At 36.3% G+C, this 15,199-nt stretch overlaps 2 protein-coding genes across 2 annotated transcripts in view; one reads left to right on the top strand and one right to left on the bottom strand.

Moving 5' to 3' along the window:
- The window catches only part of LOC139141355 (transcription elongation factor SPT5-like), a 177,715-nt gene that overhangs the window by 80,522 nt on the left and 81,994 nt on the right, over positions 1-15,199 (bottom strand). The window lies entirely within an intron of this gene.
- LOC139141354 (zinc finger CCCH domain-containing protein 4-like) overlaps positions 1-15,199 on the top strand; it is a 39,632-nt gene that overhangs the window by 1,347 nt on the left and 23,086 nt on the right. The window contains exons 2-4 of the mRNA XM_070710987.1: positions 6,386-6,779; positions 7,592-7,831; positions 12,365-12,502. Of these exons, the coding sequence (XP_070567088.1) occupies positions 6,386-6,779; positions 7,592-7,831; positions 12,365-12,502 (772 nt within the window). The remainder of the gene's footprint in view (positions 1-6,385; positions 6,780-7,591; positions 7,832-12,364; positions 12,503-15,199) is intronic.

Below are 15,199 nucleotides of genomic sequence, written 5' to 3' on the forward strand. Positions count from 1 at the left end.
TCATGCGCTAAGCAATCATCAGGATGATGATTGCTCAGCGTATGAAATGTTCAGCCTGTAGAGTGACAACTACAAGTTCCTAGATACTCAGTATTCTCCCCAGGATCAAGCAAAAGCGTAGCCACTAATTTGCATAATCATTAGCATATCATTAATATATATTTGCATATGGATATAAGCTTGCACATGCACCCACACATTCATGTACACTCACAACAAAATGCAATGGTAACACACAAGTATTCAATTTGAACATCATGGAAACTCTTTATTACACTTAAATAAATCATCACAGTATAGTAATTACAATTGCAATTGAAATAGAAGATTCAAACAGCAACAGCAAGTTCAGATTGAAAGCAAGAAATGGTTCGTCTGATTGTAGTTTCATTAATACATATGTTGCTAATAAAATTGTCAAAAATTGCCAACAAAGAGGAAAATTCACCCTATAAAAAAAAAGTTTAAGCTTTACACAATTCAAATGTAATTGAGTTTTATATCATATTTGAACGACAAACACCGCGAATAATTTTTCATCACGGGGATTGATTTCTTTGAGCGCTAATGTGTAGACAATGCATGCAACAGCTGGTAGCGCGTGAACTAAAGGATGGCGGGAATATTTTAAAGCGTAGCGGGGAGAATCAAAGTTTAGTGGGGAGAGGCGAAAGCGTAGCGGGACTGCTACGCTAAAATGGCCTGGGGAGAACACTGACCTGCAGAAATGCATATATATATATATATATATATATATATATATATATATATATATATATATATATATATATATATATATATATATATATATATATATATATATATATATATATATATATATATATATATATATATATATATATATATATATATATATATATATATATATAGTCCATTGTCCTGCATTCTCGCATACTGTGGGTCTCCTCAGGAGCACTCATGAGTCAATTGTGTTAGATGTAGTCTGAAAGTAATATCTACTGCGACCTTTGTTTTGCATGATTATTTTGAGGCTCATATTTACATACTTTCAGAGCTATGATTAAAAGTAATGAGAACGCTGCACTTGATATTCTAATTTCCTTGTAGTCCAACTAACTCTGATTAGATGCACATGTGGTATACTTGTCTGAAATTCAAGCATAGCGATGCGGTCTCGATAACTGCTCTTTTCTGTGTGCGGAACTAATTTGTTCAAAATAACAAAATAATATAAAACGTGATTGACAACTGCTGCATGTTGTCCTCAACATGTGCAAAATGTCCCCAGAAAGAAACTTATTTGACATGGTGTCGCCTGATTTATATATATATATATATATATATATATATATATATATATATATATATATATATATATATAAAGGATGGCGGGAATATTTTGAAGCATAGCGGGGAGAATCAAAGTTTAGTGGGGAGAGGATATATATATATATATATATATATATATATATATATATATATATATATATATATATATATATATATATATATATATATATATATATATATATATATATATATATATATATATTATATATATATATACAGTGTTTCCCAGAGCTATTATAGAGTGGTCGCTGCCACTCTATAATTTTTGGTAAACAATAGAAACTCATTACCATAACAATTACATTTATTGTTATGCAAATTAGCCGCCACTCTATCAGAAAATCCTGGGGAGATCACTGATATATATATATATATATATATATATATATATATATATATATATATATATATATATATATATATATATATATATATATATATATATATATATATATATATATATATATATATATATATATATATATATATATATATATATATATATATCCTTCAAATCATCACCTCTGACTCACTGTACAAAATAAGATACGAATGGCTTACATTATTCACTTAGTTCTTGTAAACACACCGGAAAATAGGACCTTAAAAACATTGCCCAACATTGTCTGTAACAAGTATGAAAGTATCAAAACGAAAATCAGAATGATGAGATTACAGTTAGCTGTAGGAAGTACAAAGTTTCAAAGGGGTTTGCATATATTCCTTCACTGTTTTGCAAACACAGGTTTCTAGTATCGCCTCAATTTTCTTACCTGGCAAAAGATTTGAAGACATTTTATTGTACAGTTGAACTGCTTGTAACTTATATAACCGGCCAAAACAAAATTTTTTCAAATGTGTAGTTAAAGTTTGCAAATATGCTTTCTGAGCAACATATAGTAGTGTTTTTGGTTTTTTTCATTTTACTGGCTGTTCTAAAACTAGAGGAATGCATGATGCATGTAGTAATATAAAGTCATCAAATGTAAAAGTACCAAATATGAATTTCCTATAAAGCCATAGGGACCATCTCAGATTTTCATAGAAGTTTAAAAAGGGAAGTTTGCTCATTTTGGAGGGAAGCATGTTCAACAATTCTGATAAGAAATTTCACTTAATAGCCCACACTGTTTTCTCCAGGACACGTGATTGCGTGAATCCCCCTTATCCTATCAAAATACCCCTTCAAATAATCATACATTGGGCCCCCTTCTCCAATGAGGTTTGAGATTATGATGTACACAGAGTATTTACAGTAGCATTCCACTTCATGATTACTGTCTACCATGTAACATAACACAGTTGATGTAATCCACTACATGTAGCCACAGTAAAGTCATATAAGCGTCCTATCTGTACAAGTTTGTGATACAGCTAAAAGACTATCAACAAGAGTTTGCCTCAAGATTTCAAAACTGTGTTGAAAATGAAATGAAAGAAGTTTGAATGATTGGTGTTGGCTTAATTTATTCAACATGTATTTAATGGAAAAAAGTAAAAGAATATGTGTGTCTTTATATTTGATTTAAACACATGCTGTTATATACTGGTGAAAAAATCTTAATTTGCATAACTTAAATTTACATAATTTATTATAGTCCCTCTAAATCAGAACCAAATCTCCCTAAAATTTTCAAGCAGGGGCAACACATTTCCCCCCCCCTTCCCGAGAGAAACCTGGATAAAAGTCTGCTGTAGCACATATCGTTGACTGAGAACCAGAGCCAATTCTATAATGACGACACGGAATATTGGTAATAAACACTTATGTGAATAATTTTCCATTATCACAGCAAAACAACAAGTAGATTTGACATGTTTCATAATTTTCATTTCATGTTGCCTTTCATCCCTTGCCATGTCGGTTTAGTCACATTGCCTGTTGGAACCAAATACTACAAGGCATGAAAGAGCCTGAGCTCATCACACTTCATCAAAATGTCATGAGGTTGGGTGAAGCAAAGGAAAAGCAGAAGATATAGACAGAACGACAATTAAGAATCACTGAGGGAAACGTGTGCCTTTGACACCAGACACTTGTGGTAAAAAATACTTTTGCCACTACAATAAGGTAAAAGTTCTTTATTTACAAAAATAAAGAACATACTACAAATGAAAAAAGGAAAAGAACCATGCAGAGCACTATGGCCAAATATTAAATCAGCTTTTATAACCTGACAATGAGACAGTTGATCAACAATTACCAAGTTAAAGGCAGAGCCTCCTTTTAAAAGGGTGCGAAGCTATGGCAGCGTTCATTGTCTAAGTGGACACCAAACAGGCAACATGTGGGCACACGATCCAGAAAATGTCCACTTTTTAGTTTGTTCCAGCCGCAAAAATGCAGACAGACTGCCAAGCGGTCAGCGCAAAGCTGCTGCCGATCAAAATCTGTGGTTATATTCAAATTCTAACGCAACTGGAAGATGATTTTTTAGGAAATTGGAGCGTTAGTGGTGGGAAATCAGTGATCGTTGGCGATTTGAACTGACCGTCAATCAAACGCTTGTATAAACCCTAATTGCAGGATTAGCAAAAGGTGCCAAAACGTTGAGATCAGTTTGTGTAATTAATGTTATAGAAATCAAACTTCGTACTGGCCAAGTGTTACCTGGGATCGAAAATTGCGGCTTTAAAGTAGACAGTTGTATGCTTCAAGTTCACCAGATGTGTTGCTTCTTGAGAGTTGATTAAATTGCGTCAAGGCAAAGGAAGTAATTCACACTGTCTTGAATATGCCTGCATGATAACAACAATAATGAGAACTTCAGTTGATCTAACTCTATTACCATAACTACCGTAAGTGCAATTAACCATTTGACGTTTTGCATGTGGGAAATAGCAAATTTATTTTAAACCTATATGTCATAAACTTGACAACGTCCTGTTCAATAGCTAAATCCATGCGTTTAGACTTTTCTCTTGCATTAACATGTCGTACTTTCAAACTCTCAGTTGGATGGTTACCTTAAACTGATCAACTTAGCAACTGCTGTCAGCGACACGAAGCTTATCTGATAGGTGGATATGTGAGGTCATCATATGCCGTCAGCTTTTTACATTTAAGCTACTTCTTCAAAATTGCGAGTGTGATTCCTTTAATATTTAGAACACACGTCAAGTGCCGGCAATTTTGTATTTTGGGGGCAATGTTTTATTTCTATCTTAAGTTCAAACACTCGACCATTCTTCTGACAGTATGAAATGTCGAAGACATGTTTTGGAAATGCCCAGTGTAATGGTTTTTTGCGATACTATGACAACATTTTGGATGTGCTGTGATTTCAAAGTGGTATCAGCTGTGATATTCACAAAATTATTCACAAACATCAAGTGGTTTCATGGTGACATCGTTGACTTTAAAATTGATGCACATTTTACTGATTCTTTGCTGTGGATAGCAGTCAGTAGAAAAAGTTTGTGATAGTCAAGCCCGTAATCACCAGACACAACTGCCTAAAAACCAACAAACAGTGTGCAAGGATTAACCCTTTTTGGGCAGGACTTTCTGCTAACTTACCAGAGCAACCCTTATATAGGGTTAAGTTATATGACATTTTGGCAAACAATTTGGTAATCATTCGCAATTTTCCAATTGTTGGTGCTAAATTGGTGGAATTGTATCTTGCTTAGTTACAGTCCTCATTGCTATCCACAGCATTAGTTAATTAAGTGACTTTAAGGCTTAGTCAATTGTGTGAACCAGGTAAAGAGTTGAAGCTGTTTCAGATATCACAAGCCGCAGCAGTGTCAGGTAGTGACAGTTCGAAATAATTTTTTATAGGTTGTGTAAAGTATCACTATTGGTGGTGGTGATTATTGTCGAAGATAGATCTGCATAATGGCATTGTTCACTGTAGTCAATTACTATCTTCCTATTTGTGAATGTTATGGAAGACCATAGAGTCAGCTAGTCTGGGCCAACTTTTGCATTTAAAGTCAAAACATCTTTGAACCACTGGTCCAAAAGGTTCCTAGGTATGACCTCATTCAAATATATGGACATCATGACATAATTTGTTAAAGTAAATTTTTTGGACCAGTTTCCTAATTTTTGGTACGAATTCTTTTATACAAAACAAATTTAGTATTGATAACTGAAAGATAATAACAATGTATGAATCCCGCGTATTTATTTCGATACTGAGTGTGATTTTCTTACAGGGTTATTTTCTCTTCCTCAAAAAATGAAAACTTGATTAAATACTTCCTGTTTGGCCTTCTTTTTCGTTTATCCTCCCTATCATATGCTTTGTCATAATGGTATCCAGCTTGTGAATACTGTGTAAATTTATTTCAATTTTCTAAAAGTAGAATCTGTTAAAACTGCAATCCCAGATTCATGTTTGTCACTGATTCAATGTGTGACATACTTGTGTGGTGCCTTCTAGTGGAGTCTAATTGAGACTCTACTCTATGGACAGCTGTAATTTTATTTACAAAATGTCTTGATTATACCAGAAACTGTCTTGGAAGAACAGTGAAACAAACTGATGGAATAACATCGAAACTCATATTAAATGATTCTACTCTAGTCAATACATCTTAATCGGGGATGGGAGTAAGCTGAAGGCAATTACAAGTTGTATTTTACATTTACATTAGGGACATTGACACATCCTGCTGCAAGGGACACTGCTTGTTTCCCAAGGATATCCCTAATATATTGGTATCAGTGTACGTACTTACACATTGCACTTTTAAGAGGAGTTTGATTAGAAATTTGAAAACTGAGTACCCATATCAGAGTGATGATACTCGTAATTTGAGATAATTTTCAACTTGACACAAAAGCAACTAATCATGGCAAGAGATAAAACTGTTTCCATTAATGAGCTCTATATAGGACATACAGAAGCATGTTTACTATCAGGAGACAAACGCTTGGGAGAAACTTTTTTTTAAGATCATGTATGTGTTGACTTGCACTATTTACATGGATTGGATCATCATGAAGTGTGGACATTGAAAAGAGAAGTGGATAATTTCTCTGCCAGTTCCTACCTCAATACAGTCTCTTTTAATAACACATTTCTTTTTTTACTTTACACAGGGAAGAGACTGTGTTCAGAGATCAGGAAAGAGATGAATCAAAAGCAGAGGAAGAATATGATGATGATGTTGATGATGATGGTGATGCCGGGGAGCTAGAAGATGGGGAAATATTAGATTCTGGTGAAGAACTAGAAGAAGATGAGGCAAACAATAAGTCACCTGAAAAGGTAGATGATACCCAGAGTATTGGGGAGAGAGAAGATATTATTGGAAAACATGAAGACAGAGACACAGAAGAAGTGGAAGAGGAGGAGGAAGAGGAGGAAATGAGGAAAGAAGAGGAAAGAAGTCGAAGGGAAGAACGCCACAAGAGGAGGAGGAAGAGGAAACGAGAAAGAGAAAAGGAAAGAGAGAGGAAAAAGAGAAAGAAAAGGAAGAGACATCGATCTGAGGTAGGTCCAGCAGATATGTAACACAACTTACATTGGTGTGTATTAGAGATGTTTTTATATGGTAGGAATGATAGATTGATCTGAGATGATAAGAATAATTGATAAAAATGAGTGACTCTGACTCAACAGAAAGGTTGCATAATTTAATGGAAACTCCTGCAGTTAGGCTAAATTATGTCATTATTTTAGTCCTTATATGGTACTGAAGTGTGTTCAGAGGGTAAGAAATTGATGTTTTGTGTGTTTAGTTGGGAAACATGTTGTTGAGCCAGGCGCTAGGCGCCACTGAGAAATATCAGACATGGCATGGGACCACGTAGTGAGCTTTCGATCTATACATCGTCATGGCGATTTGAGGGTTGATAGATTGGTTTGGAAAGTAGGTTTAGTAGATGTATCCTCATCATTCTGCACTTTGATATAACTTTTGAGTGCAAGATATATACAATTCACAAGTTACTTTGATATTATAGATCTTGATGCCTTGTAAACATCCTTATGTTCTTCAACTTCTTATCATTTCATTATTGTACATTGATGACAGTGTTTTGTTTTATGTTTTTTCTGCTAAATTACCAAACAATATTTCATTGAACTGTATTAGAGAATGATGCTCACAAATTTATGAGGGGATTCCTTGTTTGTGACATTATCAATGTTCTGGCTCATAGTCTGTAAAAGGTGCAAGTGTTTGGGTGAATCTAGTTATTTGTATTTACTGGTGAATATCATAAAAAATATAGGGTGGGCTCAAGATTGTAACAGTTCATTTCTGCATGTTATGGTTAAAGGCAGGTCTTTTGCTTTCACAGACACCAACAAGAAGTCCATCAGACTACAGTGATTCATTTGATGAAACAGAACCCAATGAGAGACAATTCGAGAGGGGACAAAGTAGGAACCCAGATAGACCAGCAAACCATGGCTTTCCTGTATTTCCATCTCAAGCATTTAGCAGAAGTTTACCTCCAAGGGAACTTGTCAATTATGGTGATTCATATGAAGATGATGATATGGAACGTAGTGGAGAGCTACCATGGCAACAACGCCCAGTAAGCAACTCGCATGTTAATTCATCTCTTTACTGTGTAATATATGACATGCATGATCATCACACTGGAACCATGAAATTCTTACTTTGATTTACAGTTATAAACTGCAAATACTACGAATTCATGTAAGGAGACGTCCCACAATCTTAATTTTAAAATGAATGTGTTAATATGATATTATCACATGCACAAGCCAAGTTTGTCCTCTCCGAACAAAAAATACGGGATTTATTCTCTGGTCGTTCTACATCATGACAACCCACGTCTATGTCATCAATTTTGGTGCGTCGGACCTTTTTTTGCGTCGATCTTCTGTGTGCTCGTCAATGTAAACAAACAACATGGCGGCTGGTATCTCCCATGATCAAAATGTGTCTGACGTGAAAATATCGCAAACATTAGTCATGATTATTAGAGTCTGACAAAATACATCAACTAGGCAAATTTTTGAGTCCTCATGTTTTAGTTTTGTTGCCAATAATTGAATATGCATGGGGGTTCGTATTCGTATAGACCCCACTGATGCCTGAACGTTTGACACACTGTGTACTTTTATGCAGTAGACATACAGTTTCCATTGCAACAAGGGGGTCAAGTGCGGTGTCCAGGCCTCGAAAAGTCATGCAATGAAATCGATATTTTCACAGACTACGACAATAATAATCCGAACAATGTAAACAAGAGTGTACCGCCTGTATATTCAGAAGGAATTACGTGAATAATTTGCGGCAACAACGAACTCAAAGCCGGGCGCGTTACCCTGAGTTCCGTAAACATTGCAACCAGTGTCAGGCGCGACGTTTACAGTGTTTTGGCCGTTGAGATTCAGTCGATTTTTGTTCCCGAAAAATAGCGTATCTTCGTCTGAGGTAAATTTCTAGGTCTATGCTATGTTTGAAATAGTGTATAACTTTGTGGAACGTACGTGTAGACCGAGAGGTCGTTTGGCATTTGCGCCATTCACGAACGAACATGAGTGCCGTGTTCCTCGCTCACGCAACGGACGACTGGAAATGATTGACAACTTGCGCACAGTGTATTGATATTATTCCTAATGTAGTTCAAAAGTTTAAACGCGGAATCGTCATGGAAAACTTCTTTTACTTTTAGCTCGCTGAACTTGTCAAATCAGGTGATTGTCTGTCGTCGTCCGTCTTCTATCAACAATTTCCTTTTTCTCTGAAACCGCATGTCAGTTTGCTTTGAATACGATGGTTTTCAATCTGGCTCGAACCCACAACGCATGGTACTCAATGACCTAGCGGTAGAGGCCACAGACAAAACCGCTCGGCTAAATCCATATCTCAAAAAAGATTGGTTCAATAACCCAGCTAAGGATGTGACAATTCTGACTGCGCCCTTGCCACTCAATGGCCGTAGAGTTCGTGAAGCACACGCTAGTACACACACTTTCATACATCTCACACAAACTTTATCGAAGCGAGCAAATTTGTATTTCTAAGGCAATTTTTGTCATTTTTGGTCAAAAATTTATTTTACCAAATTACTTGTCTTTCAGCTTTGATACTTGGTATGCAGCTTCATAGGGATGATCAAAAGTTGATGTATTCAAATTATGATGAATTCTACAAGTTTGTATTTTTGTGGCAATTAATTTTTGTCATTTTGGTCAAAAAATTTGTTTCTCAAAAATTGTTCGTCTGATAGCTTTGATATTTGGTATACAGGTTCTTAAAGGGTTATTTTAATATGGTATATTGAAATCATGGTGAAATCTGCAATTTTTTTGAGCACTTTTTGCCTTTTTTGGTCAAATTTTTATTCTCCAAAAAATTGCTTGTCTGACAGCTTTGGTTGACATGTTCTAAGGTATGATCCTAATGTGATATGCTCAAATTATGATAAAATTTTCAATTTTGTATTTTTTGCTGCTATTTTTGCCATTTTTAGCTCATATTTGGTATGTATTTAAATACCAAAAAGAGCTTATATGGCGAGTCAGTGGTGTCTGTATGTATGTATGTATTTATGTGTGTGCAGATGTATGTCCGTCCGACGCAAAAGCTCCCAAACTGCCACACCTACCATCTTAGTATTTGGTGTACAGGTGGACCCAGGGGTTGAGATGTGATGTTGTTCAAATGAACATGTCAGTGTCAAAAATATGCAAATGAGGTAAGAAAAAGGGGAAATCCTGCAAATGTGCAGGAGTGGTGATAGTAACTGAAACAGCCAACACATCTACAGCGGATGCCGGCCAAATTGACCGGCTACTTCCGTATTTTGGCCGGCCACTTTTCCGCACTGTTTCGCTCTCTAGCCCCGATTTTGATAACAATATTTTGATTTTTTTGTGGTTTTGCAAGCCGGAAATAATATTTCAGAAATGTTGATGTGGCTATATGTAGTCTAGCAATTTACGCGGTGAACTTGTTGCTATCACTGTAGTGCCGCGATCAGCAAACATGTTGGGGGAATCGCTCTCGAGGTCAACCCTGCTTTCCCGATCACAGCCCGAATTACTCCGACGTTCACATCGGGTATAGCCGAACATTTGACTAATATACAAGTACGTAATGCCCACGAATAGCTGACGATTTCCGAATGAAGCCGACGTTGTTTCGCTCAAACATGGAAGAGAAAGTCGACGCTTGAGAGCTTTGGTTTTCTGCGTAAGAATAGGGTCTTGTCTGAGGGGTTTGGTAGGTTTTTGGTCAAATCTAAAGCGACCAAAAGTTACTGAGTCTCATTTTTCACACTTTCGAAATGCCATGCCAATCCATCCATGGTCGATCACAATGTCAACATTCAACTCAAGTCGATCGACATCGCGTTTTGTGGAGGGGCCGTTGTTGTGTGCATCGCGGAAGAGAAAGTCGACGCTTGAAAACTTTGGTTTTTTGCGAAAGAATAGGACTTTTTCTGTTGGTTTTGGGAGGTTTTAGATCAAATTTAAATGAACATCAAATTACTTGGTCTCACTTTTCATACCTTTGAAACGCTACGTCGATCACAGTGTCAAATTTCAGGTCGACCGATATCGCGTTGTGTATACTGTGTTACAATTGACTGCCGGTGCTTTGTACACACACGGTGTAGTACAGGTTGGCGTTCGGTGTCGTCAGTTTGGGATTTTATCAAACATGAACACCGTTCTCTTTTTCAATTATATTCAACATCACCAAAAAATCAATAATCAGCTTGCGGATTCGTTTTATTGTGTAATTTAATAGTACAGTGAATTAAAATCACTGAAAATTGTGTTCCTATCCTATATTTCATTGAATTTAATAAACTGTTTGATTTTACTGTATCTTCAGTCAAGTTTATTTAAATCAGTAAAAGTCTTTGTACAGCCAGACTGGTCAGGATTCTAGCGGATCGTTTTCTGGGTTGTGAAAACCCCTGGCTAAGATGTATTTCAAAATGTTTGTTCAAGTCATGAGCTAAATATAATTCTACACAACAGTCTGGTGAAATTTTGCTATTATCCTCGCCAACTGAATGCAGTTGACAGGCCCGAGTGATATCAAATTAATTTTTCTGACTTTATTTAAAACTTTATCCCATGAAAACATGTTGTAATTGATTGTAATAATGATTATTCTGAATGTTGAAATGGCTTTTTAGTCCCCACGGACACTGTCCGGGGGGACTTATAGGTTTGGTCATGTCCGTCCGTCCGTGCGTGCGTGCATGCGTCCGTCCGTCCGTCCGTCCGTTCACGCGTATATCTCAGAGACGCCTAGAGCGATTTCGTTCAAACTTGGTACAAGGATAGTACCCTACCTCATACAGATGCACGTCGATTTGTTTCACAATGCGATCAAATTTGGCCGTGTTAGAGGACTTTTTAGTTTTCACCTCCATAGACTCCCATGTACAAGGCAGTCCATAGACTCCCATGTATAAGGCAGTCCATAGACTCCCATGTATAAGGCCAAGAAAAATAAAACTTTAGTTTCTCATCGTATTCATACTGCAAAAAGGATGCAGTGACACAGTTTTTAGTCCCCACAGATAAAGTCCATTATGCAAGCTCCCAGCTTGGCGCTTTTTCCCATGATTCAAATTACATGGACAACTTCCTGTACTATTCTTATTGGTTTTTGTAAAAAATCTTGCGAGTTATAAATGGCGAAAATAGCTTTTCCGGGGTAAGTGACCACAAAGCTAGCAAATATGTAAAAATCATCCTCGGTGAACTTCCCCTTTAACAAGTGGGGACTGTGTCATCAACGATGACACAGTAACAGGGAATATACCAGGGAATTGTAAATATTGAAAATAAGTGGCGAAAAATTACCACCGGCTAGAATATTTAGTGGCAAATTGAAAAAAATTTGGTTGCAGTTGCCACCATTGCCACCCATTATTTTAAACACTGACTTTTCATCTCATGGAAAGACAGTAAAAAATTTCACCATCGTCTTTGAAAGAGCCCTTATGATAACTGGATGTGAGATACAATCTGATAATTTTCATTGTGTTGTTTTCTGTGGAAAAATCATAGCAGAGCTATAGAAGCTATTAAGAGAAAATAAAAGGAAGAAATGTTTTTTCCTTACGCAGCCATTTATGAGAGGAAGGGGACGAGGAAGAGGCATGCGTGGAGGTCGTGGTAGAGGAAGGGGTGGCTCACAAAGAGGAGATAGAAGACCAGTTAATCAAGTACCTTGTAAATTTTTCCTGGAAGGAAAGTGTGCTAAGGTGAGTTGCAGTCTATTACAGTCTTTAGAACAGGGATCTGGAACAACAGCAAACAAAGTGATGTGAAACATATTAGAACTCTTTTGTCCATGTTGCGTAACCTTTTATTATTCCCCTGTGTGATAGAAATCTTTATAAATATTATGATTGCAGTGTTTTTGCTAAGGTTGGGGAACATTGGTAAATGATTTGGTAATCCTGGTAACATTTCTACTGTGCCCTAATCTTATTACATTGATATACCAAGGGGAATCCTGGTAAAATGACTGGGGAACCCCGGTAAGTCCAGGATGCTCAGTATAAACAATAGTTATGTAAATACACACAGCCTGGTTTGAGCGTGGGGGAGTGGACAATACCATACCCATTGGAAGATGGTCCGTTCCATATCATGTGATGCAAGCTCCAAGCCTGGAGCTTTTTAGTCCCCACAGAGACCGTCCGGGGGACTTATAGGTTTGGTCATGTCCGTGCGTCCGTGCATGTGTCTGTTCATCAGTTCACGCAGATATCTCAGAGATGCAAGGAGCAATTTCATTCAAACTTGGTACAAGGATTACTTCATATGTCATACAGATGCGCGTCGATTTGTTTTGTGATACGATCCAATATGGCTGCCGTGTGGCTACTTTGTTACGATTTTTTCATGTACAAAGCCATAAGTCAGGCATATCTCAACCGATTTTATTCAAAGTTGGTACAAGGACATTGACCTGTGTCATACATATGCACGTCGATTTGTTTTGTGATACGATCCAATATGGCCGCCAGGCAGCCATTTTATTACGATTTTGTCATGTACAGAGCCATAACTCAGACATGTCTCAATTGATTTTATTCAAAGTTGGTACAAGGACATTGACCAATGTCATAGATGTGCATGTCAGTTTGTTTTGTGATATGATCCAATATGGCTGACGTGCGGCCATTTTGTTACGATGTTTTCATGTACAGAGCCATAATACTCAGACATGTATCAAGCGAATTTATTCAAAGTTGGTACAAGGAGATTGACTAATGTCATACATATGCATGTCAATTTGTTATGTGATACGATCCAATATGGCTGCTATGCGGCCATTTTTTAATGAGTTTTTCATGTACAGAACCATAATACTCAGGCATATCTCAACCGATTTTATTCAAAGTTTGTACAAGGACATTAACCTATGTCATACATATGTACGTCAATTTGTTTCATGATATGATCCAATATGGCTGCATGGCAGCCATTTTGTTACAATTTTTTCACGTCCTTAGCCAAAACTTGGGCACATCTCAACTGATTTTATTCACTGATTTTATTCAAACTTAGTACAAGGACATTGACCTATGTCATACATATGCACATTGATTTGTTTTGTGATACAATCCAATATGGCCGCCATGTGGCCATTTTTTTTCCGATTTTTTCATGTCCGGAACCATAACTCAGACATGTATCAAGCGAATTTATTCAAAGTTGGTACAAGGACATTGACTTATTTATACATATGTATGTCGATTGGTTTCACAAGATGGTCAAATATGGCCACATGGTGGCAATTTTGTTATGGTTGTTTCATGTCGAGAGCCATAACTCGGCAAGTCTCAACTCATCTTATTCAAAGTTGGTACATGGACATTGACTTATGTCATACATATATGTGTTGATTTTTTAAACAGTAAGATCAAATATCGCTGCATGGCAGTGATTTTGTTACAATTTTCTAATGTACAGAGCCATAACTCAGACATATTTCCACCAGTATCATTCAAAGTTGGTACAAGGACATTGACCTATTTCATACATATGCTCGTCAATTTGTCTCACGTCATGTAGCAGAAACATGTAAATTATTGAAGTTTCGTAAGTAGGCTGATATGTCAAGAAATACTGCATCAAATTTCATGAAACTTTGTACAGATGTTAAGCTCACATTGCTTTAACATTGAAAAAGACATTTATCAGTGTCATTTTAATTAATTTGTAATTGCATATGTAATGAACTTTTCTCATTAGAGTGATATAGCCACAAATTAATACAACGTCAAATTTGATGAAACTTGATACAGATGTTGATCTCATAGTGTTGTAAATACTGCATCAAACTTTATGAAATATGGTACCAGTGATAATCTGTCAAGTATTAGGATTGTATGCAAAAAATATTTTGCAACATCCTGTTGATTAATTCCTAGTTGACTTATTTTATGAACTTTAGGATGGTGGCCTACATTGGTTTTATGTTTTCATCACCATGGAACTCATTCTTGGCCATTGAGCGCCATCGTATCAAAGTATTTTTATCACAGACCTAATTAATGAAGAGGACTCTATCCTCTCTGAGGACTTGTAATCAAAGTACCCATTAACAAGTGGGGACTGTGTCATCAACGATGACTTGTTTCCTATGATTCAAATTACATGAGTTGATAAAGCCCTAAAATGCAACTTCCTGTACTATTTTAAATATATCAGTTTTTGTAAAAAATCACACGAGTTATAAATGGCGAAAATAGCTTTTCAAGGGTAAGTGACTACAAAGCTAGGATATGTGTAAAAATCATCGTTGGTGAACTTCCCCTTCAACGATTGATTCAGGGATGTAATACTTTTCATATTATCTAAATTTTTTGGTTCAAGATATTGCTAGAAAGGCATGTCTAAAAGTTTCGTGAACGTGCATATATTTCATTTTGTACCCATCCATCTGA

This window comes from Ptychodera flava, chromosome 9, assembly GCF_041260155.1.
Source record: "Ptychodera flava strain L36383 chromosome 9, AS_Pfla_20210202, whole genome shotgun sequence".
Lineage (NCBI taxonomy): Eukaryota > Metazoa > Hemichordata > Enteropneusta > Ptychoderidae > Ptychodera > Ptychodera flava.